Source organism: Halichoerus grypus, chromosome 5 (genome assembly GCF_964656455.1).
Source record: "Halichoerus grypus chromosome 5, mHalGry1.hap1.1, whole genome shotgun sequence".
In the NCBI taxonomy this organism is placed as follows: Eukaryota; Metazoa; Chordata; class Mammalia; order Carnivora; family Phocidae; genus Halichoerus; species Halichoerus grypus.
The window spans coordinates 111,513,469-111,538,873 of record NC_135716.1 but is presented as its reverse complement, the minus strand read 5'-3'; the positions used below and the strand labels follow the sequence as shown (position 1 = coordinate 111,538,873).

Below are 25,405 nucleotides of genomic sequence, written 5' to 3'. Positions count from 1 at the left end.
ATAAAGAGAAAAAAATAGCTGCCAATAATTAGAGCCAAATTACTAAGTTCTTTTCTACCGTTAATATTCTGATTTTAATGCTAGATGAAGATCAATGTTAAATGAATCTTTAAGCTTCTTTAAAAAAGTTCAAGTTCGGGGCACCTGGGTGGCTCAGGTGGGTTAAAGCATCAGCCTTGGCTCAGGTCATGATCTTGGGATCAAGCCCCGCCTGGGGCTCTGCTTCTCCCTCTCCTCTCTGCTTGTGCTCTCTCTTGCTATCTCTATCTCTCTCAAATAAATAAATAAAATCTTAAAAATAAAATAAAATAAAATAAAATACATTCAAGTTCAAGTGATTTTATTAACTACTTTTAAACTGGGAATGTAGAGCAAGGGAAAAAAGATTCATAGTTACAAAAGGGTAGTCTGTCATTTGATTCCGAAAGTTCCTCATTTCAAAAATTCTAGTTTAATAACAAGTCAATATACACATTAAATATACTAATAATGGACAGGGCATTCAAAATACTTTTTGATAGATATTTTACTAAATCTATAGCTCAAGCATACATAAACAGTTATCAGAATTTAAAAAAGAGTACTCACGTATAAATATTTTCTAAGTCAAACTTCAGAATGGGCTTTCTTTAGATTTCCTTTTATTTATTCAAACTCCTAATTTTGTATTTGGCTGGTAGAAATAAAAGAAGATTCTTGGGGCACCTGGGTGGCTCAGTCGTTAAGCGTCCGCCTTCAGCTCAGGTCATGATCCCAGGGTCCTGGGATCGAGCCCCGCATCGAGCCCCGCATCGGGCTCCCTGCCCGGCGGGGAGCCTGCTTCTCCCTCCCCTACTCCCCCTGCTTGTGTTCCCTCTCTCACTGTGTCTCTGTCAAATAAATAAATAAAATCTTAAAAAAAAAAAAAAAAAAGAAGATTCTTGGAACATATGATAACTTAAAAAACTGTCTCCTCAACAAAGAAAACGGGATGACAGAAGACCTGGGTAACTGGGAATGAGCACAAAGGGTATCCTTAAAATGAAAGTTGGCTTCATCTACCTGGGTTGTATGTTATTTATAGCATCCTATAGTAGTGTTTTATGTTGCTTTGTTTTTTGGACAGCTTTGTCCTGAAACAGCTTACATTTCTTTAAGTTCTTCAGGAAGGGGGGTCTCAGTAATTGTTCAGTGACAATTCCTCTTGTCAAGTTTTTTTCATAAATCATCCATCATTCTCTGATAAATGGTAAAAAAAAAATGCTGAAGATATCTTTCCTAATACATTCATTCTTCAGGAGGACCAAGGAAGTTTATAATCTAATTAAAATAACTATGTTGAGGGTACCTGGGTGGCTCAGATGGCTAAGCGTCTGCCTTCAGCTCAGGTCATGATCCCAGGGTCCTGGGATCGAGTCTCGCATCGGGCTTCCTGCTAGGCGGGGAGCCTGCTTCTCCCTCTGCCTCTGCTTCTCTCTCTCTCTGACTCTCATGAATAAATAAATACAACATTAAAAAAAAAAAACTATGTTTAAATGCTCCCTTCTTGAAAGTCTCCTTTCTGGGGCTCCTGTATCCACAGTCGCTTGTTTCCCCCCCATCCCACTGGTAGTTTTGATCTCCTTTATTGGCTCTCTTGATCTTATAGGTCAGGAGTGCCACAAATTTGCTCCTAGAACCCCTTCCCTTTACCTATGAATAACATTTATATGCCAATAACTACTATACCTATTTTTAGCCCCAACATCTTTTTAGAACCTCATACATATCCATTGACCACCTCGTATTTTCATTTTAATGTTCAATAGGAATCTCAATTTTAACATAAACTGTAAAACAGAGCTCTTGATATTCTACCCTTCCCAACTTCAGTAAATGGCACCAATCACTCAGATGTCAAGCCAAAAATCTCTGGAGTCACTGACTGTTTTATCTTATGTCCCTCATACAATCCATCAGCAAGTTCTCAACCTCCAAAACTTATCTTTAATACATTCCACTTCTCCCATCCTTCTAAGCCACCTTTGCTCTTACCTAGACTATATTAACAGCCTCCATTTTCCTGTTTCTATTCTTGCTCTCCTACAATCAACTCACCATATAGCAGGCAGGGCAAATCAGATCACATCACTCTTTGCTTAAAACCATCCAAAGGCTTCCCACTGAACCAAGAATAAAACACAGTCTATTTATCCTGGCTTATAAAGCACTATATAGGATTTGACCTCAACTATCTCTTTAATCTTATCTCATACCATTTTTTCCCCCACCCTCCACTGTACTGTACCAGCCACATTAGTATGATTTCTCACGAAGTCCACTACATTCCCCCCAAGGTCTTTGTGCTAGTTGTTTCTTCTGCCTGGAATGTTCTTTCCACTGATTTTTTTTTTTTTTATGATTTTATTTATTTGACAGAGAGAGACACAGCGAGAGAGGGAACCCAAGCAGGGGGAGTGGGAGAGGGAGAAGCAGGCTTCCCGCTGAGCAGAGCCTGATGTAGGGCTCGATCCCAGGACCCTGGGATCATAACCTGAGCCAAAGGCAGACGCTTAACGACTGAGCCACCCAGGCACCCCTCCACTGATTTGTGCACATCAGGAAGCTTCTTAGCATTCCTATCACAGCTTTTATGTCACCTTATTAGCAAAGCCTTTTGAAATCATTTATTTGTTAAATTCTTTTTCCCATGGAGTATCTATTACAGGGCAACATTGTTCTAGGTGCTGGGGGAAAAGTTACCCAAGTACGCATTAAAACCATAATGGGAAACCTCTTCCCAGACAAAGAATGACTAAAATTAGATAAAGACAGACAATCCTACATGTTGATGAGGATGTAGAATAAGAACTGTCTTCAATGCTCATGGAGTATAAAATGGCATAATCACTTGCAGCAATGTTCTTAACAGACCAAACTGGAAATAATTCTAATGTTCACCAACAAAAAGATAAATAAATTGTAGTATATTTATACAAAGGAAAATTACACAGTGATGAGAATGAATAACCTATAGCAACACTGTAAAATAACATGATTAAATTTCACAATTTAAAGCCAAAGAAGCAAGACACAAAATATATACTATAAGCAGCCATTTATATAAAATTCAAAAACCTAAACTATTGTATTAAAGTTGAGATCATGGTTATCTTTGAAGAGGAGGGAGTGAGTAGTGGTTGCAAGAGAGTATGAATGGGGCTTTGAGTCTATTTCTTGGACCTGGGTGGAAGTTACATGGGTGTGATCACTTTGTGATAATTTATTGAGCTCTAAACTTGTCACCTGAGCACTTTCCTCCATGTTGTACTTCTATCAGAAGTCTTTAAAGAGTTTGTTCTTTAAATTGTTCAATTTTTATGATTATGAACACACCCTACTATAGAATATTAAGGATAACAGCTGGTCTATAATAGTTGATCATACTCGAAGGTTTCGTTCACAGATAAGCAATGAAGAAACTGTTGTTTGGTCTCACCATCAGAAATAGTTGTGGCTCTCCTAACAATTGGTCTGTTTTCATTATACATTCTCTCTGACATATTTAAAGTGACTAGGTTTCCCCCTCTTTTGTGCTGACTGCTGAAAACCTTAGAGCCAAGCTTGAGGTCCACTTATAAGAAATAAATAGATACTCCTGTGGTATGCATTTTTGTATGGGTCTTATTCATGGCTCCATATTACATTCCTACAGTTTTCTTTCCTTTGTCTCACAAAATGTCTGCATCATTTACAAACTTGTTTCATTATGTCTAGAACAAGGCAGGTATTTATTAATGAACAAAAATGCTCTAAAGGTTTTTTTCTTTCTTTTAAAAAAAAGTATAGTTTGTTTTGGTTTTATTTCATTCTAAGTTTAATACATTGCAGTCAAATGAAAGTCCTGCTTCACGCTTCTGCTACTTATTGATCATGTGACTGTGGACATGTTATTTAGCCTCTCTGAGACTATAAAATGGGAATAATAATTTTCACAGGATAATTGTGAAGATTAAAATAATCATCCAAAGTATCTACACCCAGTTTAGCAACTACCATTAGAAAGCTTAATGAAAAAAGGGAAAACTTGCTCTATGTGGAAAACTTACTAAGCAGATAGGACCAGAATTACTTTTGTGAGATTTTAAGGACATAAAGCATATTAAAACTATTATGACATTATAAAAATTCAGCAAAGCTGTTTAATAAAAAAGTATTTAATTTTTAGCATAAATGAATTATCTTTAGACTGGAGTAATTTACCTATTCCTACAACATCCACCAGAACATATCACATCAAGAACAAGTGAAAACATAATCTATATCCAAAAACATTTTCAAATCAGCTGTTTAGTATGCATTTTCCTATAAAATAATACTGTAAATGGCAGCAAGGCTCCAAAGGGCCCAGAGAAGCCTAGTCAACTGGTAAGTTGGCTGAACCATAAGATTATACTTCTCAGTATGTCTATACCTACATGAGTCCTGAGTATATTTCTTTTAGCTTCTAAATGAGAATAACTTTCTACTTTCTTCTAGCTCCCTTTCCCAGCATTTAGAAAATAGTCATTGTCTTCAGTGGTCAGTAGCTATAAGAAGACAGACCTATGTTGCAAAAGTACATGGCTTATTCATTCCTAGAACCTACAATTTTGGTTTATGTATCTGACTTACATGTTCCTGATGCCCAATCTGCGTGACAAATTTCTTCTCATTTTTCAAAACCCAACCCAGATGCTGTTACCATTTTATTCCTATATGTTTCAAAGGAGGTATAGCATATGGTAGTTAAGTGCATGAATGGGCTTGGAGTCCTATAGTCTGAACTAACATCCTACTTCTATCACTAACTACTGTATGACCATGGGGAGTTATTTAATACCCCGGAATCTTAGTTTTATTACATGTAAAACATGAATAATAATGATGCTACCTACTTCAAGGAATGTTGTGAAGAAACAATGTAAGTATAACATTTAGGACAGTTCCTGGCACAGAGTGACTATTAAATGAATGGTAACCACTATAATGTAATATTTTTCATTATGTATTACAGTTCGTTTATTTGTATACCGGTCTCTGCTGTTAGTCTGTGAGCTCCTTGAGGGACTGTGTTTCAATCTTTATTTGTAGTTCTAAACACAGTGCCTAGGAGGTGCTATGATGATAGATGTTTGGAAGGGCAGGAGGTGGGGAAGATGGAATAAGGAAAGACTTGAACTGGGATCCGGTTTCTTTTCTATGTATGCCATGAGGACAGGATATACAGATACGGGAGGATTTAACCAAGGCTCTTGCCAGATCTGGGGCAGCAAGGGTTTCCGCAGTGGCTCCTATGAGGGTCTTGGCAGGGTATGAGAGGTTCCAAGTTAAAACATTCCTATGTGAAGTAGGTAAAATTAGGAGCATAATTAGGTGGTGACGGCAGGAACTGCAGGGGTTGGGAGTCAGAGAAGGCACTTGGATGGATCACAGTAAACTGCAGGAAGTGAAGATAAATCTCCATTTGCAATGCTAACAGGGAAGGAGAGGGAGCTCCCACCGCTAGGTCAACTGAAGAATTCACTTACTGGATGTATGCAAATTAATGTTTCAGGGAGGAACAACACAGTTAAAATACTGTCATTAATTGCCATTCTTTAAATTTTTAAATATTGATGACACGTTTTCTAATCTAATGTCTGTAAACAGCACAGAAAAGGATAGGCCAAATTTGATTCAATCCTGACTCAACCATTTACTACTTGTATAACCCCGGCAAGTTACTTAATTATTGTGAGTCTGTTTTCATATTTATTCAACTGAGAATACTACCATCATGTGGGATTATTATGAGGGTTAGTAATAATAAATATGAAGTATCTGACACAATGCTTGACCAATAGAGGGTACTCAATAAATAGTAACTACTATTGTTATTTTATAGATCTGCAAAGTTTCTCTCAATATTTCCCTCAGCATTTTGAGAAGTATAAAAATCAGCTAATAGAGTGACTACTAACAGCCACATGTTCACATATAACATTAATATTTGAAAGTTAATTTTATGGTGAAAGCTAAAGATTCTGGCAAACTCTAACACACAAGGCAAAAATTAATTTGGAGAGATTAGACTGACTTTGGTTACAGGCTTTTTTCCTCATTGTGAAGTGCTATAGCACAAGAATGAAAATCACTAGAGTAATAAAGTGATACCTTATGTAACCCTCTTAAGAAGCTGGTCCAACCAATAGTAATGTGTATAGTCAGTGCACTTGTAACTATTATCTTGGTTTAAAATTTCACTTGTTTTCACTTAACCTTTCTTTAGTTGTAAAACTTTGAAACAGGTGAATGTATTAAAATCTGCTCCGAAAACATAATGAAAAGGAACCTTTAACTGAAGACCTATAATGGTTTCATTTTATCTAGTAAATTTAATCTCTTCTAGCTTTGAAGATTCACCATAAGCTGGTTCTATTCAATCTGCCCTTACCTCCCACAACTTAATCACATTAATTCTTAATCGAGTCTGGCCTCTAAATCCCACACCCATGCTGGCTCACTCTCACCTCTGCACTCTTGTGTGGTCCCCAGCTGCACTGTACTCACCCGCTTCTCTACACATTTTCTCACTGGGGCCTGCTTAAGCCCAGGACCTGCGTACTTTGAATAACACAATTATTATCTCATCACAAACTGTTCTAGTTTGTAATTTACACAATATAGCTCTTTATTTTAATGGTAGAAAATTTTACTCAATTTTCTTTCCATGTTTGTGCAAGACAAACGATTACTTTCACAGGCCACACATAAAAAAGTGACATTAAAGTGAGACCTCTCACGAACTGTTTTCTGCCAGTCCTGATGAGGAGATTATCATTATTTTTAGTTAAGATACATGACAGGCAAAATTAATGTTGGCTGATTTTTAGACGAGTCTTGGAAATAAAGTCAATCCCTATACAATTTTCTTAATTCAGCAACATTAAAGCTTTCTAATCACTCTAAGTCAAAATTATAAAGGGGAGATGGCTTTATTTTAGTCAAAATTTCCTTTTGAGAAAAGCTTTTGAACACAAGGAATAATTCCTAGGGTTCTCAAAACAATAAGAATTTCCAGAACATCTTATTTGTAACTTGTTCTTTCACACATGGCTATTAGATCAGAAGAGATTATAAAAACTGTACACAAATAGGTAAAGATTATACACAATCTTGAATCCCTTAAATGCTATCATGGTTGAAAATCACAGGAATGACCCCCAAAATTTCAGGATAAGTTAAATTAAACCACATTTAAGATTTATCATTTTTGTTAATGTTTTGTTTCTCCATTCAGAATTTACTTAGATTGACTACCTCCAGGAGGTATTACCCAAAACACTCAGACTTTAACTGAAGGGTGTAATACCAGGAAAGAGTAATGTCCAAACTTTTTCCTTTGAGGTTTAAATTAATTTAGTGGTCAAAATGAGTTTCTTTCTTAACAAATGAGGTTATGTTACCCACCCAAATCTTATCACTGTGAATAAACCTTATGTACAAATAATTCAAGATAAGAAACATGCTTTTATATTCATGTTTAGATAAGTACTTATCATTAGAAAATAATAAAGGACAAGGAAATTGACCTAGAGCTACATTAACAAAAAAGTATCTCTCTAATCAAACACATCAATTTAAATTACTTAGTAGAGTACTTAATAATACTATTTGAAAGTTTCATGAATCGAATCTCACAGATTCAAGGTACTGCCAGTTTAAAAAGTGTTTAGATACTAAGAAATCTGTTAACTGATATTAGGCAAGTATCCTTTTTTGCAATCTCAGTAACACCACCATGAAGGGAATAAGAAGACAAGAGTAAAAATACTTCCCTCTATCCACAACGGTAAACAACACAAATCTATTTTAAAGGTATAAAGAAAACTTTAGTTTAATTGAAGTAACTTATGACACCTGGACAAACTATCAGAGATTTTTAGATCACAATAAAAAAAAAATTTGCCATGCAAATATGAATTGAGCATTTTAGATCATGATAAAAAGGTTTGAGGAAAATTAATTCTCAATATTGGAACAGAACAATTCTTACTAAAAAGACAATTTTCTAAAGTATTATTATTTAATCATAAACAGGGATTCATAGAAAATATTTATCATGAAAGAGTCAGTCATAGCCGGTAATAAACCAGTAATACAGTGTTGTTACAATACAGAGGAAGGAAGAAAGAAATATGTGAAGATCAAAATTCATCACTTACCTCATGATTCAGCTCTGCTATCTGATCTTTCAGTTCCCTAATATACTGGTTAGAATCAGACTTGTTAAGCTGTCCTTGAAGCTTTCCTTCTTCCTTCTGTTTTGTGACAATAAAACAAACCAAAAACAAGAGACAACTTTCACAGCACGTACTCAAATATTTGAAGATATAGAACAGCATAAGGGCATATCCTTTAACTGGCTAAATTCTGAACTAATCTGTTCTCAAACTATCTCTGGAAAGTAATTTATAGTAAACTATACTGAATATTTCTAAATAATGCTTAGTGGAAGTTGTTTACAACACATACAACTTATAAAATGTACCTTTTGAGGTAGGTTTTTAAAAAGTAAGTTTTCAAATGTGCTGTAGGTCCTGTAAAATTACCTTGAGAGTAATGGGTTGTACTGTAGAGCACTTTCCAACATGGAGATCTCTATTGCTATCTTTCCATCCCCAGTAAGAAGGGACCCTGGACATCGTCTGGTTTGGCCTTCTAATTGCAGCCAAGTACACGCTCTACTTTCCTTCTACATACCTTCTCCTAACATCCTTGGCAGGAAGAATGAACTAGAACTGCTCCAGTAACAGAATGGGTGGCTCCCCTATAAAGTCAGGGTACCATTCCAACAGAACTGCTCTTCTGCATTAACTGTCCTTCCCACCTGGATTGCATTCTCATACACCCTTCCTCTGTTCTTCAAATCCTATCGCATTAGTCTTACAAGCCCACTCTTTTTGTTTTTCTGTTCTTCTCTTTGTGGCAACCTGCCTTAAAAGTCTTTTCTAGAATATGGCCTGCTGAAGCAGTTTAACTAATAATTGTGTAGAGATAAAAGAACAACTATAGTTCCTACAGGCTTTAAAACATTTCTTATATATTTGAACACATGAATATCACATATCACCTAAGTGCAAAGAAGTTCTAATTTAGGGGCACGTGGCGGGCTCAGTCAGTGGAGCATGTGGCTCTTGATCTTGGGGTTGTGAGTTCGAGATGCACGCTGGGTGTGGAGATCGCTTAAAAATAAAACCTATGTAAAAAATAAAGGGGGGGTGGTGCCTGGGCAGCTCAGTCAATTAAGCGTCTGCCTTCGGCTCAGGTCATGATCCCAGGGTCCTGGGATCGAGTCCCACATCGGGCTCCCTGCTCAGCGGGAAGCCTGCTTCTCCCTCTCCCTCTGCCCACTGCTTCCCCAGCTTGTGCTCTCTCTCTCTGTCAAATAAATAAATAAAATCTTAAAAAAAAACCAAAACTGTCTAATTTAACAACTATATTCCAAAGGTTCTAGGCTTCTTAAACATATTCAACAGACACCTTATGATTTTTAGCTACAAGCCTATATTTAAGAAAAAAATTTTTTTTCTGAAAATTTAGTTAGAAATATTGGTTTGAGCCAAAGCAATCCTGAGAAAGAACAAAGCAGGAGGTATCACAATACCAGATTTCAAGATACACTGCAAAACTGCAGTGATCAAAACAGTATGTTACTGGCAAAAAAAAAAAAAAAAAGACACATAGATCAATGGAACCCCAGAAATAAACCCATGATTATACAGTCAATTAATCTATGACAAAGGAAGCAAGGATATACAATGGGGAAAAAACAGTCTCTTCAATAAATGGTGCTGGGAAAACTGTATAGCTACAAGCAAAGGAATGAAACTGAACCACTTTTCTTACACCATACATTAAAAAAACCCTCAAAATGAATTAAAGACCTAAATGGGGCACCTGAAACCATAAACATCATAGAAGAGAGCACAGAGAGTAATTTCTCTGACATTGGTTGTAGGAAAATTTTTTCTACATGTTGTCTCCTAAGGAAAGGGAAACAAAAGCAAAAATAAGCTGCTGGAACTACACCAAAATAAAGAACTTTCTGCACAGCAAAGGAAATCATCAACAAAACAAAAAAGCAACAAAAACAAAAAGGCAACCTCTGAATGGGAGAAGATATTTGCAAATGACATATCCAATAAGGAATTAATATCCAAAAAACCAAATTAATCTAATTAAAAAATGGGGAGAGGACTTGAGTAGACATTTTTGTAAAGAAGACATATAAATGGCCAACAGACATGTGAAGAGATGCTCAACATCACTCATCATCAGGAAAATGCAAATCAAAACCATGTGAGATATCACCTCACACTTGTCAGAATGAGGGCTAGAATCAAAAAGACAAGAAGTAACAAGTGTTGACGAGGATGTGAAGTACAAGGAATCCTCATGACCTGTTGGCGGAATGTAAATTGGTGCAGCCACTGTGGAAAATAGTATGGAGGTTCTTCAAAAAATTAGTATTTCCACTACCGGGTATTAACCCAGAGGAAACAAAAACATTAATTCAAAAAGACATATGCACCCCTATGTTTATTGCAGCATTATTTGTAAAAGCCAGGAAGGAAGCAACCTAAGTGTCCATCAACAGACGAAGAGATAAGGAGGATGTGGTATATACACAATAGATAATTATATATCCATAAAAAAGGATAAGATCATGTCATTTGAGACAACATGGATGGATGGACCTAGAAGGTATTATGCTAAATGAAATAAGTCAGATTGAAGAAAGACAACTACCATGTGATTTCACTTGTAAGTGGAATCTTAAAAAAAAGAAAAGGAAAAAATGAATAAACACACAAAAAGCAGATTCAGACATGTAAATACAGAGAACAAACTGATGGTTGCTAGAGGGGAAAGGGATGTGGGTTTGGGCAAAATGTGTGAAGTGGAGAGGGAGATACAGGCTTCCCGTTATGGCATGAATAAATCACAGGAATAAAAAACAGAGCGTAAGGAATATAGCCAATGATACTGTAATAGCAATGTAACAGGACAGACGGTAGCTACATTTGTGGTGAACATAATGTATAAACTTGTCAAATCACTAAGTTGTACAACTAAAACTAATGTGACATTATATATCAGTTATACTCAATTTAAAGAAGTAAAAAAGGAGAAATATTAATTTGGCCAGAGAAAGGTAGAACCAAAACAGCAGAGACACTGACTCAGAGTCCTAATCATCTCTGAAGCCTTAGCTATCTGTTTTTTCATTTATGTGAACGAATAAAGTCCCTTTATTATTTAAACCAGTTTAAATATGGGTTTCTGTTACTTGCAACCAAAGTAGTAATAGCTAACATGTCTTGAGAACTTACCAGACTTTCTCAATTGAGATTCCCCCAAGTAATTAAGCCCTAACACCAAAGCATCATTGTACGCAATGAATTAACTTCTCTCCTATGCATCTAAATTGGTACTATGTATCGTCCTCAGAAGAATTGAGAAAATAGTTACTCAAACTATTTTCTGTAAGACTTAATTTCTCTTGTGCAACACTGGTAGAGAGAGACTGGGGCTAACAATATGCTAGGAACTGTTCTGCGCCCTTTACATGTAATCATCACAGCAACCCTGTGTAATAGATATTATTATTATTTCTAATTGAGTGAACCAACAATTGCCTAAGAATTACATAAACAGTTGATACATTTTTCTCTCTAGCATTCTAAACATGAGAAACACTGAAACAGGCAAGAATACATGGGGATTTATGCAAAGGACCAAACAAATTAGCTTTCTTGGATTTGTTTAAAATCTCATGTCTTACTTGAATATTTATTTTAGCCCCATTATTTAAATGGGAATCACAATATAAAAAGAATTGAAGATAAAATGCTACAGCATACTTTCATTTATGGCCCTAAACTAATGACTCATATTATCAATTTATAGTTGTCTAATACTATTTACATGTAATTATGCCTACACCTGATTTTTAATCACTCCCCATTTTAAATATTTCAGAAACTCAGAAAAAGAAAAAAAGAATAATATAATAAAGACTAATAAACCCATCACCCAAATTCAGTCTGTTTTATGACTACCTTATTCCATGATTTCCCTTGGTTCTAGACTTATTCCATCTCAGTCCTGTATATTCTCAAAGTAGGAAAAGATTATGTCAAGCAGAAGGGAATAAGTAGTGAGTGAGTCAAGAAGGAAGAAAAGGAAGAAGGTGGAAAAGAGAAAAAAAAGGAGAGAGAATATTCACTGACATAAAGGAAGCCATTATTTTTATAGAATGTATTTTCCAACTCCCATATGTGACATGAGGAATGGCAGCCACAACTGAGTAGGTAGATATATTTCCAAAGGGGACAAATTTGATGAGAATCACTCCTTTGGGTTATGTGTTCAGCTGTCCTCTTTGATGGCTTTTGAGTCTAATTTTAGCATCATGCCATATTAATTGCCTTGAAATATTTGATTAAATGGAAAGTGCAATCAACTACTAGGAGGAAATCCTTGTGGACGAGATGGAAAGGCCAGATATTTGTGGTTTGGAATCAGATTTAGAAAAGTTACCTTTAAATCTGGTCCCCAGTGAAGGCGAAGTTCTTGAGGATTTTGGATATCCCATAGCAAGAATATCATGCAGGACAAAATAAAATTCTCAGGGTGAATAAAATTACAAAGTCCAAGGTAAGTTCTAATGTGAGATAGAAGTTCAAGAATGCAAAATACTTTAGGTTTGAAAGGCTGTCAAATGACCAATAACCATAATTAATACCAATTCTTTCCTATAGGGAAACCTGTATGAAAGAAAAGTTTGGCATGATAAGAATCATTAAATCTGTTTTACAAAAAGTGACTAAGTGACTCCAAAGATCTGTTTCTTCCAAAGGTGGGTCTTAGTAAGGTTTAGCCAAAACTTTTACACCTAGATTTCTTTAGAGGAAAGGCAGTATTTAATAAAAAACAGAGCAACTGAGAAATTTTACAATAAAGAAATGGAATGTTTTAATTTAGGGGGGGGAAAAAAAGATTCCTGAAAGATATTTGTGAAAATCAAAGAAGCCCTCTTAAAGACTTTCTGACTAAAAAAACCCAGGTGTTCCTTGAATTTCTATTCATTGTAGAAAAAAGGTAGAATTTCAAAGAGAAAAACTTTATATATTTGATGAAACACAATTGCATATAATTGTTCCTTTATATTTAAATGTTACTGTATATAAGCTTAATGTTAGGTTTCTTCTGAAAAGCTGTTACATACAGAAAGTCAAAAGTTTACCAAAAAAAAAAAAAATTCTCTGATGCCCATTAAACCATTATTTCTGTAGACACACACAAACACATATATACCCAAGTAACAACTTGTAAGGCACACTGACTAAACTGAGGGCAAAGGAAGGGTAAATAAGCAGCTCTGCACTCTAGCAGTGACCCCATCCCAGCACAGTTGTCACACATTAGTAGCAAGCATACCAGTGTGATAGACACACCAGTCCGAAAGCTCTGAGTTAGGTATTCTAACAGTCCGCTTTAAGGGAATATATCTGGTACTTCAAAAACTGGAGTAAACGGAGAGATGTCCTAAATGCTATTTAATAAATTAAAATATATAAATAACATTTTATCTAAAAGTCTGTGGTTTTCATGTTCTGCAAATGGGCTCTCATTTAAATATGCTGATTTGAAGCTCTTTAGGGTCCTCTTAAAGGCAACTAAATACACATTTACAATGCCAAAAAAATTATCCAGTTAACTATTATATTCTAAAAAGTGGGCAATTTAATTTCACTTCTGATGTTTAAAATTCTTTTTTGCAAAAATTTTTATAGCTTTCTATTTTCAAGCAAGTCCACATGGTTCTTTCTGATAAGCAGGTGGGAAAATGTCAGCTATCCTAATAAATTTACCAGGAACCTGGATTTTTCTTGGATGTTTTCTTTTGGTCTAGCTGATAACAACAACAGATTGCCAGTTAAGTGGTTTCCTAAGCAAAACTAATTAGGTAAGTGACAAACTTAAAGAGCTCCAACACATCAACAAGTTTGGTAATTCTGTAATTTCACTGAACAGACCTTAAATGTACAACTTTTCATCTTGCGATAAAAGAAACTTTACATTAAGAGAACATAAAGTAATATTTATAAAAGGCTTAAATTCACTTTCATTCTTGGATCTATCTTTCAGTAATTATTTTAGCAATTACCATCATGACGTCTATAATAATCTAATTCATATTAAAGCCTTAAGCTATAGAGTTCCATGTATGAGTCTCTTAGTCAAAAGGTCATCAAAAACCTAAAGATATGTATGTATGTTTAAGTGATTAGGGATAGAGTATAACAACTTTAACTTACTCTGAAATGTATCAAAAAATGATAGCTTGAGTGGTGGATGGATAAGTAACTAATGAAGCAATGGATAAAAGAAATATATAAAAATACTAATTCCAGGGGCGCCTGGGTGGCTCAGTCGTTAGGCGTCTGCCTTCGGCTTGGGTCATGATCCCAGGGTCCTGGGATCGAGCCCCGCATCGGGCTCCCCGCTCTGTGGGAAGCCTGCTTCTCCCTCTCCCACTCCCCCTGCTTGTGTTCCCTCTCTCGCTGTGTCTCTGTCAAATAAATAAATAAAATCTTTAAAAAAAAAAAATTAATTCCAGAATGGAGGTGGTGGATGTTCACTATACAACTCAACTTCCGTATGCTTGAAAATTTTCATTGTAAAATACTGGAAAAAGTCATCAATAAGAAAACAGTACATACCTGCCCCTCCCCCCACTAGAAAGCAAGCACTTAGTCCATACTGTAGTTCATTTACATATATGAAGAGGTATTTATCTCCCACAGGTTACTTACTGATTCTTCATCTAAAATCTACCTGTTGCTCTAAGATTAGTACTTTCTTCATATTTTACTAGAAACTTAAGAAACTGAAAAATATTAAAATCAAATTAGTACTTCATTAAAACAATATAATTTTAGACTAGGCTTCCAGTTCATCTCTATAGTATTTTAGAGTAGATTTTATGGTTACATCAAGACCTATTTTCTCTCCTTCATTATGTAGTGGTCCTAGGATAGGAATTATCTCCATCCTTAACCCCACAGGTAAGGCCCTGATTGGTAGGGTTGAAGCCAAACAGGATAATCACATCTGTCTGCACTGTAGCTGGTTCGGGTTTTGCTCAAATAGTGTGACTCTCAAAACTTTTACTGGAAATTACGGGTTATAGCTTCTTACTCTGGATATTATGATAAGTACGTATAAGGCTCATTTGTTAGCCATTTTAACACAATGAGAAAAACCTCCTAAGGATAAAAAATGAGAAGGAGAAGGGCACCTGGGTGGCTCAGTCAGTTGAGTGGCTGACTCTGATTTCAACTCAGGTCACGATCTCAGGGTCCTGAGATCGAGCCCTGCATCTAGCTTTGTGCTCAGCGGGGAGTCTGCTTGAGGATTCTCTCTCTGCCCCTACCCCTACTCTCACACACACACGTTCTCTCTCAAAAATGAATAAACCTTTATTTATTTTAGATTTTTGACTTTTATTTTTAAAAATGAATAAATCTTTTTCAAAAATGACAAGCAGAGCAGAGCCTTCAGAATCATGCCTAATGCAACAAGCTGGAACCCAAATTAAACTTTTCCTGAAATATATCCTACTTCTGGACTTTTCAGGTACCTGAGCCAATAAATCCCCTTTATTATTTAAGCCATAAATAAAATCCAGAATGTAGTTTTCTGTTAGCTGCAATAAAAACATCCTATCTAACATATTTTTAAAAATATGGCTAAGTAGGGGCGCCTGGGTGGCTCAGTTGGTTAAGTGACTGCCTTCGGCTCAGGTCATGATCCTGGAGTCCCGGGATCGGGTCCCGCATCGGGCTCCCTCTTTAGCAGGGAGTCTGCTTCTCCCTCTGACCCTCCCCTCTCTCATGCTCTCTCTCTATCTCATTCTCTCTCTCAAATAAATAAATAAAATCTTTAAAAAAAAAAATATGGCGGGGCACCTGGGTGGCTCAGTCATTAAGCGTCTGCCTTCGGCTCAGGTCATGATCCCAGGGTCCTGGGATCAAGCCCCGCATCGGGCTCCCTGCTCAGCGGGAAGCCTGCTTCTTCCTCTCCCACTCTCCCTGCTTGTGTTCCCTCTCTCGCTGTGTCTCTCTCTGTCAAATAAATTAAATCTTTAAAAAAATTTTTAAAAAAATGGCTAAGTAAATGAATACAATAATATAAACAACATAACCTAGGAAATGCTTAAAACAGTATTTCTCAAAGATGACTATGGCTGGGAGTTTTGTAAACACACAAATTAAAGAATCTATTTCTGACCTAATGAATTCTAATTATCTGTGAATGGGGTTTGAAAATCTGTACACTTTGAAAGCTACACAAGTGGTGGTTCTGATATAGCCAGTATGTAGACCTATACTTGAAAGACACTGGGTTTGTACCACCTTTGAAAATGAACTATTTTTTAAACACAAATTCAAAATTTTATTTATATGCCAGTTATAAAATACTTTTACCTTTTAAGAATCTCAAATAATATTTTACAAGTCTAAACTCATTATAGAATTTACTTATTTTACACATAAAAAAGGGTTAATATTTCTTTTAACTACCACAATGGCAAATGTTGGTAAATGACCGAGACTCATAAACTTATTTACAAATAGTCTCTACATTCCAGAGTGAATATATTTTAAAACAAAGGAAAACTGGTAAGGTTTCTTAAATTAATTTCTTTCAATTCTGCTATCAGTTTCACTTCGTATTATTTCTATGTTAGTTTCAGCTGGTCAGTTCCCTGTCTACAGAGGGTGGTTCATTTTGAACTCAAATCCCTTTCTTGGTTAACCTAGCTCTCAAACAGAAGATATTATTATTTTAAAGCTTAGTAATGTATGATGAGGAACTAAATAATGTTTAGGATCAGAAAAAATCCCATATATATGACCCCTATGACTGAATACTAAGATCACTCTTAAAAGAATAAAGAAAAACCAATGATTTGAGGACCAGCAGTTACAAGTATCAACTTCTATGAGGGGATATGCCAATAAATAAGGGATCCAATTTTCTAAAGTTTTTTTTTAGGTAACAGGTTGATACAGTAAAAAAACTATGTTCTCTAATATAACCATAAATGCGTGTAGAGGAATATTTAGTAAAATATTTAGCAAAAAAGAGCAGTGTTTGACTACTTGGGACTGTTTTTTGTTTATTTTTTTTAAGATTTTATTTATTTACTTAACAGACAGACACAGCGAGAGAGGGACCACTAGCAGGGGGAGTGGTAGAGGGAGAAGCACGCTTCCCGCTGAGCAGAGAGCCTGATGCATGGCTCGATCCCAGGACCCCGGGATCATGACCTGAGCCGAAGGCAGATGCTTAACGACTGCACCACCCAGGCGCCCCCTACTTGGACTGTTTTTTAATGACCTTAGGTATACACATTCATCTGTTTTATCCCTGCAACCACTGGGAGCTGTAATCCAGGAAAGGAGGAGATAGAGATGGAATGTGCCCAAGATGTGTCACATATTCTGTTGATTGGAAAATCAGTACATGCTATAGTCAGCGGGGAAAAAGTGAATATTTATTTGTGCAATGTGTATACAGTCACAGTAGGAAGTGGACATTTTAATCAGAAATATCATCACCTACATCTACTGTACTCCAACATACTCTTTAAGAAGTTGAATAATTAAATGTGCTGGTGCATCGAGCTAGAAGAATTAAGTAAAAATGTGAAACGTTTTTTCTATAGCTCTAAGCAGCATGTTTTTCATGTGTCATATTGCAACAAAACTGAGATGAATATGATGTTAACTTGCCTTGAACAACTGTTCAGAAGAAAAAGTAGTGTATAATATTAAAAAATATTGTGGAGGTGAGAGAAGAGGAGGCAGGGGCTTAGGTTTGTTTAAACTACAAATTAAGCCTCAATTTTTAAGTGAAATTATAATAGGTATGTCTAAGAGTCCATTCGTGTTTACTTCTTTATCTGTGTTTTTAATGCTGGTTATAACTTACCCTATCTTGCCACAGGAAGGACACTTCCTTAGAGACAGGAAGATAGCAGATTTTAAAAGCTGTGTTTCAAGCCACTGGCTTTTTAATACTCTGTGCGACCGGATAATTTGCTTAGAAGTTTTTGGGTTTTCTTAGAGAGAATTTAACCAGTTAATACCCAGTTAATGTACTAGATGCATATTTGAAATAGTTGAAAACACAAAACATAAAAGCACCTAGTCTATTATTTACATCCTGCTAAAGTTGCCTCTAGCTTTTCAGTTTTCAGAATTTTCAGATCTACAGAGGAGTTGAAATAGTACGATACCCTTATACCCTTCAGCTATATTCACTGATTACTATTTTGCCACATTTGCTTTCGTTCTTTCTCTTTATATGTATAGATATCTTCTGAACCATTTGAATGTAAAATGCAGATATGACATTTCACTACTATGTATTTCAGCATGCATTTCCTAAGAAAAAGGAACTGTCCCACATAACTAAATGCCATTATCACACTTAAAGTAATAGTTTAGGGCGCCTGGGTGGCTCAGTCGTTAAGTGTCTGCCTTCAGCTCAGGTCATGATCCCAGCGTCCTGGGATCGAGTCCCACATCGGGCTCCCTGCTTGGCGGGAAGCCTGCTTCTCCCTCTTCCACTCCACTTGCTTGTGTTCCTGCTCTCGCTATCTCTGTCTCTGTCAAATAAATAAATAATATCTTTTTTTTAAAAAAAGTAATAGTTTAATTCCACAGTATCATTGAATATGTAGCTCTTTAAATTCCCTTAAAAGGGCCCCAAATGGATTATTACTGTCCAGAATCAAACCAAGGTTTATGGTTACATTTGGTTACTATAGCTCTTTACCCTCTTTTAATCTGTAATAGTCCCTCTGCTTTTTTTGTCATGACTTTGTTAATATTTTTAAGAGTCCAAGTCTAGAGACTGTATTATGCAAGGTAAAATACAAAAATTTCCCATTCCAACAAAACTCCAAGTACAGTTCTGTTTTTATTCCTTTTTTTCAAACCAAATAGGCAGCAGGATAAAACTAATATAGTGTATATTTAATGGCTGGTTAAGGGAGGAAGCATAGACGACAAGGGCACAGAAACTTAAATATCTGAAGCCAAAGACTAATATATAGGTACAGCACTAGAAGACTGCATTTTATATATTATACCAGTAAACACTTATTATATTATTTATAGATATTTGATAAAAAAGAAACATAATAAATATTAGTAGTTATATTTTTTGCCTCTTATTAAGAGACTAACCTGTGAGTTTAACTCTTCAATCCCTATGAGATCCAAAGAACTCTCTCCATACTTCACATCACTTTATTTTTTTTTAGAAGATTTTATTTATTTGAGAGTGAGAGACAGAGATAGCGAGAGAGAACATGAGTGGGAAGGAGAGGGAGAAGTAGGCTCCCCACTGAGCAGGGGGCCCAATGCGGGGCTTGATCCCAGGACCCTGAGATCATGACCCAAGCCGAAGGCAGACACCCAACGACTGAGCCACCCAGGCGCCCCCACATCACTTTAAATACACAAAAGCCCTTTAGCTTTTTTGTCTCTGTGAAAATATTCTATGTCGTAGGTAGATGACTTTAAATTCTGGGAAAAGCACAGGGTTAGTCACAAAGAAATCACTAAGAAAGAGAGGACTTGTCATAAAAGGAAAGCATCAAACAGCCACTTAGTAAGCTTCACCTTGCTCAGTGAGACAGTGCTCACAGCTGGAGAATACTGTAGCTGAAAAAAATGTGATTCATCTTCTGGATGGCTGGAACTGTCATATTTTAATATCCTCATATTCCATGTCATGAGGGTTTATCATCTCAGTGAAAGATTCATCTCTGCTTTTGTTTCTTGGCTTTGTGTTTTGTTTTTGTTTTTAATACCACAAAGTTAAATACCAAATAGGTGCTCTTGTGCAGTATAAAGCAGCTTTTATCTTGCTCTTTTGCTTATGAGGAAAGGATATATGATGATATCCTGTTCACTAATGATAAACACTGGGAGTGTTTTTATCAGTGAGATGATACTGAGACTTGGGATACTGAGACTTTTGAAGAATTAGTTTCAAAAAGCCTTTCTAAATCTAAGCAAACATTATTTCATCTTCTTGCTTGTCATTCTACGACCCAGCATTGTTATTTCTCGAGATCCTCTTCTGTTAGCTTAAAGACCATTATGCTCTAGACCTATTATTTTCATACTCTGGATTCTTATCACCACTTCTTTCTCTTAGCAGGATTTTCCCCAGATTGATAAATTAATAAGCTGTCCTCTTTTTTGGCATGGCCCCTGTACCTGTGCATTATCCTCATAGGTGGCTTGACCTAAGTGTGGCCTAGATCCAACAGCACTAGAGGACTAAACAGACTCAGTAGCTAACTTATCAAGGATCACATGGAAAAAGCCAGGGGTAGAAATCAGGTTTCACTCTTACTTCCATATTTGTGAAACAAACCACAGCAGGATATGTGTTAGAATTGTTTTTCTAAAAATTGTGTTGATAATTTTATGTTTGATTCATGTATCTTTTCCTGGACCCTCCATAAAGAGTGATAGTAAGCCAAAGTTGGGGAGTACAATCCTTAGCTGTCAAAGTTTGTCATGTCTTCCTTAGCATCAGATGACTAGACAGCTTCCTATATATTCATCTCACTGATAAAACACGCTCTTCTCTCATTTTTCCCCCCAAATTTATTTAAATTCCAGTTAGTTAACATATAGTGCTATACTGGCTTCAGGTGTATAATTTATGAAATGATTCATCACTTACATATAACACCCAGTGCTCATAACAAGAGCCTTCCTTAATGCCCATCACCCATTTAACCCATCCCCCACCTACCTTCCTCCATCCACCCTGTTTGTTCTCTATCATTAAGAGTCTCATGGTTTGCTTCCCTCTTTTTCCTTCCCATATGTTCATCCATTTTGTTTCTTAAATTCCACGTATGAGTGAAATCATATGGTATTTGTCTTTCTCTGACTTATTTCACTTAGCATAATACACTTTAGCTTCATCTACATTGTTGCAAATGGCAAGATTTCTTTTTTTTTTTTTTTGATGGCTGAGTAATATTTCATTGTATTCACAGTGATTATTGTTAGATATGAATTTAGTGCCATTGTTAATGCTGGTGTTTCTGGTGATGTTCTCTGTTCCTTTCTAGTTTTTATTGCTTTTGGTCTTTTTTTTCCCCAAAGAGTCCCCTTTAATATTTCTTGCAGGGCTGGTTTAGTGGTCATGAACTGCTTTAGTTTTTGTTTGTCTGGGAAAGTCTTTATCTCTTTCTATTCTGAATGACAGCCTTGCTGGATAGAGTATTCTTGACTACATATTCTTTTCTCATTTGTTTAAAAGAAACATAAAGAGCTGACTTTGTCAACAAGAAGTTTTATCAACTTATTAGATTATTATAGTCCTGGAATTTGATAGGGAGCCAGCCATTTTTATCAAGTATAGGAGAAGGCCAGCATGAAAAACCAAATTATAATTATTTATCAATTCAATAACTCCTTCCCATATGAAGTCAAGGGAGAACAAGGTATAAAATCAAAGACAGCCCATATAAAGATAGTATCAATAATATTTTATACATTTGAGATTATTAACTCATACTATAAAATTAATTTCCTCTCAACAATTTCAATGAGATGGTTTGGCTTGGCTGTGAATAATACAGTTATTGAGTCATTTTTTCCCCTGCATATGCTCCTCCATCAAACATTCATCACCTTTAGCTTATGATTTGGAGTTCACCTGTTATATAGAGGAATTTAAAGGCCTGAGGGGAAAAAAGTAGAGAAAAACAATTTTAATGATCAATGTTAACATCCTGGAATACATATAGCCAGCTTTTTTAAAAAAGGGAAATAATTGTTTCTGTAAAATTATACATGTTTACCTTAAATAATTCACACAAAGGAAAAATATAAAGATGAATATTAAATCTTGAATTTTAGCTGAAATTGATAGAAAATACAAGGAACATGAGTCAGGTTTCTGTCTAAATCTGTATACCTTGAATTGCAATCCTAATTGCCCAAATAAATGCCCAAACATGAGCTAGTATGACTGAGGGACTGATTTTAATTTTGTTTAATTTAAATCAATTTAAATTTAAAGCACCATTATGTGGCTAGTGCCTATCTTACTGGAGTGCAGCATAGCCACTGCTCCATTGGTTTCTGGCATTGACTATGCTGTGAGAAATCTGGACAAGAAGTCTTAATCTGCCCATACAACTTTGTGCATAATCTGCTTTAAGTGTTTATGCAGTATTCTGTGTCAAATTTCCTAGAACACAGGGTATTCTTTTGATTTGTATATTTGGATCTTTCTGAATTTTAAGGACTACTTCTTGTTTATATATTTTTTTAGTTGAAGTGTAATTAGCATACAGTGTTATATTAGTTTCAGGTGTATAATACAGTGATTCAACAAGTCTATATATTACTCAGTGCTCATGAAGTTAATCCTCTTTATTTCATCCATTCCCCCACCTATCTCCCCACTGGTAACTACCAGTTTGCTCTCTGTATTTAAGTCTGGGTTTTTTTGTCTCTTTTTTCTTTCTTTGGTTTATTTATTTATTTACATAATCTCTACACCCAACACGGGGCTTTAATTTATGACCCCAAGATCAAGGGTTGCACGCTCTTCTGACTGAGCCAGCCAGGTGCCCCTGTTTTGCTCTTAAATTCCACATATGCAAGAAATCATGTAGTATATATACCCAATAGAATATTAGTCATAAAAAAAGAATGAGAGCCTGCCGTTTACAACGACACAATGGACCTAAAGAGTATAATGCTAAATGAAATAAGTCGGTCAAGGAAAAACAAGTACCACGATTTTACTCATATGTGGAGTTGTTCATATTTTTGAATATATCTTCTTTCCATTTGTTGTGGGACACCAGTTATCTTTAGTGTTAGATTACCTATCTTTCATCCATACCTGCTAGCTAATACTTGTTTTACATTCTTAATCCCTGCATTCACTATGACCATCTCAAGCTTTTCTTCTATGCCAATATTCCACTTTTCAGCATTGTTTACTGAATAGACTATTCTTTTGTTGTTTCTGCAATGACGTACTGGGTTTCAATTTGTTTCCTTAGCAGTACAATCTTAATTCTTACCTCATTTTTTAAAATCATTTTATCTTTTGATTTCTTAATTTTATTGAATTCATGTTTGTTTTATAGTGAGAAGCAATTGTAATTCCTTTCTTATCCTTGATTTACCTTTCTTCTTGGCTAGGATCTTTTTTGAATGGTATTTCTTTCTCTTTCTCCACTATAATAATATAAACCAAGTTGCCTTGCCATTTCTTCTCTTCATAGCTAGGTGAGTGCCCAGATATTCCTAATGCTTTAAGAATATGGGTTACTTATTAAGTCCCCTTCCACCATATTTAAAATCTATTTTCTTTGCCCTCCAAGCTCAAGTTTGTTCTGACTTTTCTATAGCCTGAGGGATAGCAAAGGGAAGGGAAGAACCTGGCTAAACAAGGGCTCTGTTTATTCTTCGAAGATTTTATTAAATATCTGTATTACCTAACTGGGGGGATATATGTCAAAACCTGGGTTTAGGATTCATATAGTTCCCCAAATTCAGTGTGTTGTCCCCAAGGTCTTCACTTAAGTTAAAATTCAGATGTTCACTTTTTAATCTCTTTGACTGGGTTTTTCCTTCCAGAAATTTTTTCAATTCTTCAGTCAGAAAATACTCATTTTCTTTCTCTCCACATTTGGGATATGATGAATTGATTCCTCTGGGGATTTTGCTGACTTACCTATATAGCTTGGTGAGTAGGATAGGAGAAGGAGACAGTTGAGGTTAGAAGCCAAGTCCTGCTAGGCCTCTTTGCTCTAGTCTAGTCTATTTCTTTCCTTAGCTGTCATGTGTAAAGTTTAACACACTAAGTTTTGCTCCTTTTCCTCTCAGGCTGCTTTTAGTAGAAAAGTATTTGCCTTTAAAAAAAAAAAAAAAAACCCTATTATTTACTATTTTGTTAGATGGCTGGATAGGAAATTATAGGATCAATTTCAATCTACTTCTGTGGCAGCATTTATTTAAATAAATTAAATCTTTACATATACAGTCCTTAGAACATTCTACTACCTCTTATGGCATAGAATATCAAACTCCCTTATACATGACTGTTTTCTGCCCCCTAAAATTCATCCTGCAATTATCTTTTGAGTACCTGTTATATGCCAGCCAAAAGGCATACTGCAGTAAATAAGATAAACAGGTTCTAATATATTCTATGTAGGAGTGAATTAATTCTTAAGGTGAAGATAATTAAAGGCCCTGATAAGAGTCATAAATAATATAAAACATGATCATAAAATAGAGAGTAACAGTGTGAGGGGCCAATTTTACAAAGGTGGTCAGGGAAAATCTCTATGAGTGGGTGACTTCTAAGTTGAGATAAAAATGATGAGACGGTATCTCAATGTGGTTTGAATTTTGAGACACCACCTTACACCAGTTAGAATGGCAAAAATTGACAAGGCAAGAAACAACAAATGTTGGAGAGGTTGTGGAGAAAGAGGAACCCTCTTACACTGTTGATGGGGATGCAAGTTGGTACAGCCACTTTGGAAAACAGTGCAGAGGTGCCTCAAAAAATTAAAAATAGAGCTACCTTATGACCCAGCAATTGCACTCCTGGGTATTTACCCCAAAGACACAGATGTAGTGAAAAGAAGGGCCATATGCACCCCAATGTTCATAGCAGCAATGTCCACAATAGCCAAACTGGAAAGAGCTGAGATGCCCTTCAACAGACGAATGGATAAAGAAGATGTGGTCCATATATACAATGGACTATTACTCAGCCATCAGAAAGGATGAATACCCAACTTTCACATCAACATGGATGGGACTGGAGGAGATTATGCTAAGTGAAATAAGCCAAGCAGAGAAAGTCAATTATCATATGGTTTCACTTATTTGTGGAACATAAGGAATAGTATGGAGGACATTAGGAGGAGAAGGAAGGGAAAAATGAAGGGGGGAGGAATCGGAGGGAGAGATGAACCAGGAGAGACTATGGACTCTGAGAAACAAACTGAGGGTTCTAGAGGGGAGGGGGGTGGGGGGATGGGTTAGCCGGGTGATGGGTATTAAGGAGGGCACGTACTGCATGGAGCACTGGGTGTTATACGAAGAAAACAATGAACCGTGTATCACTACATCAAAAACTAATGATGTATTGTATGGTGACTAACATAATAAAATAAAATTAAGAAAAAAAGTGATGAGAAGGAACCACCAGGGGAAGCTCAGGGAGCATAGTGTTCCAAATGTAGGGTAGAGCAAGAGCAAAAGCCTTAAAT

At 35.9% G+C, this 25,405-nt stretch overlaps 1 protein-coding gene across 8 annotated transcripts in view; it reads right to left on the bottom strand.

Annotated features, from left to right (window-relative positions):
- Window positions 1–25,405, bottom strand: part of EVI5 (ecotropic viral integration site 5) — a 197,921-nt gene that overhangs the window by 21,853 nt on the left and 150,663 nt on the right. For all 8 annotated transcript variants that reach the window (XM_078072757.1, XM_036103381.2, XM_036103382.2 and 5 more), the window contains one exon: window positions 8,205–8,300. In XM_078072757.1, coding sequence (XP_077928883.1) covers window positions 8,205–8,300 — 96 coding nt within the window. The remainder of the gene's footprint in view (window positions 1–8,204; window positions 8,301–25,405) is intronic.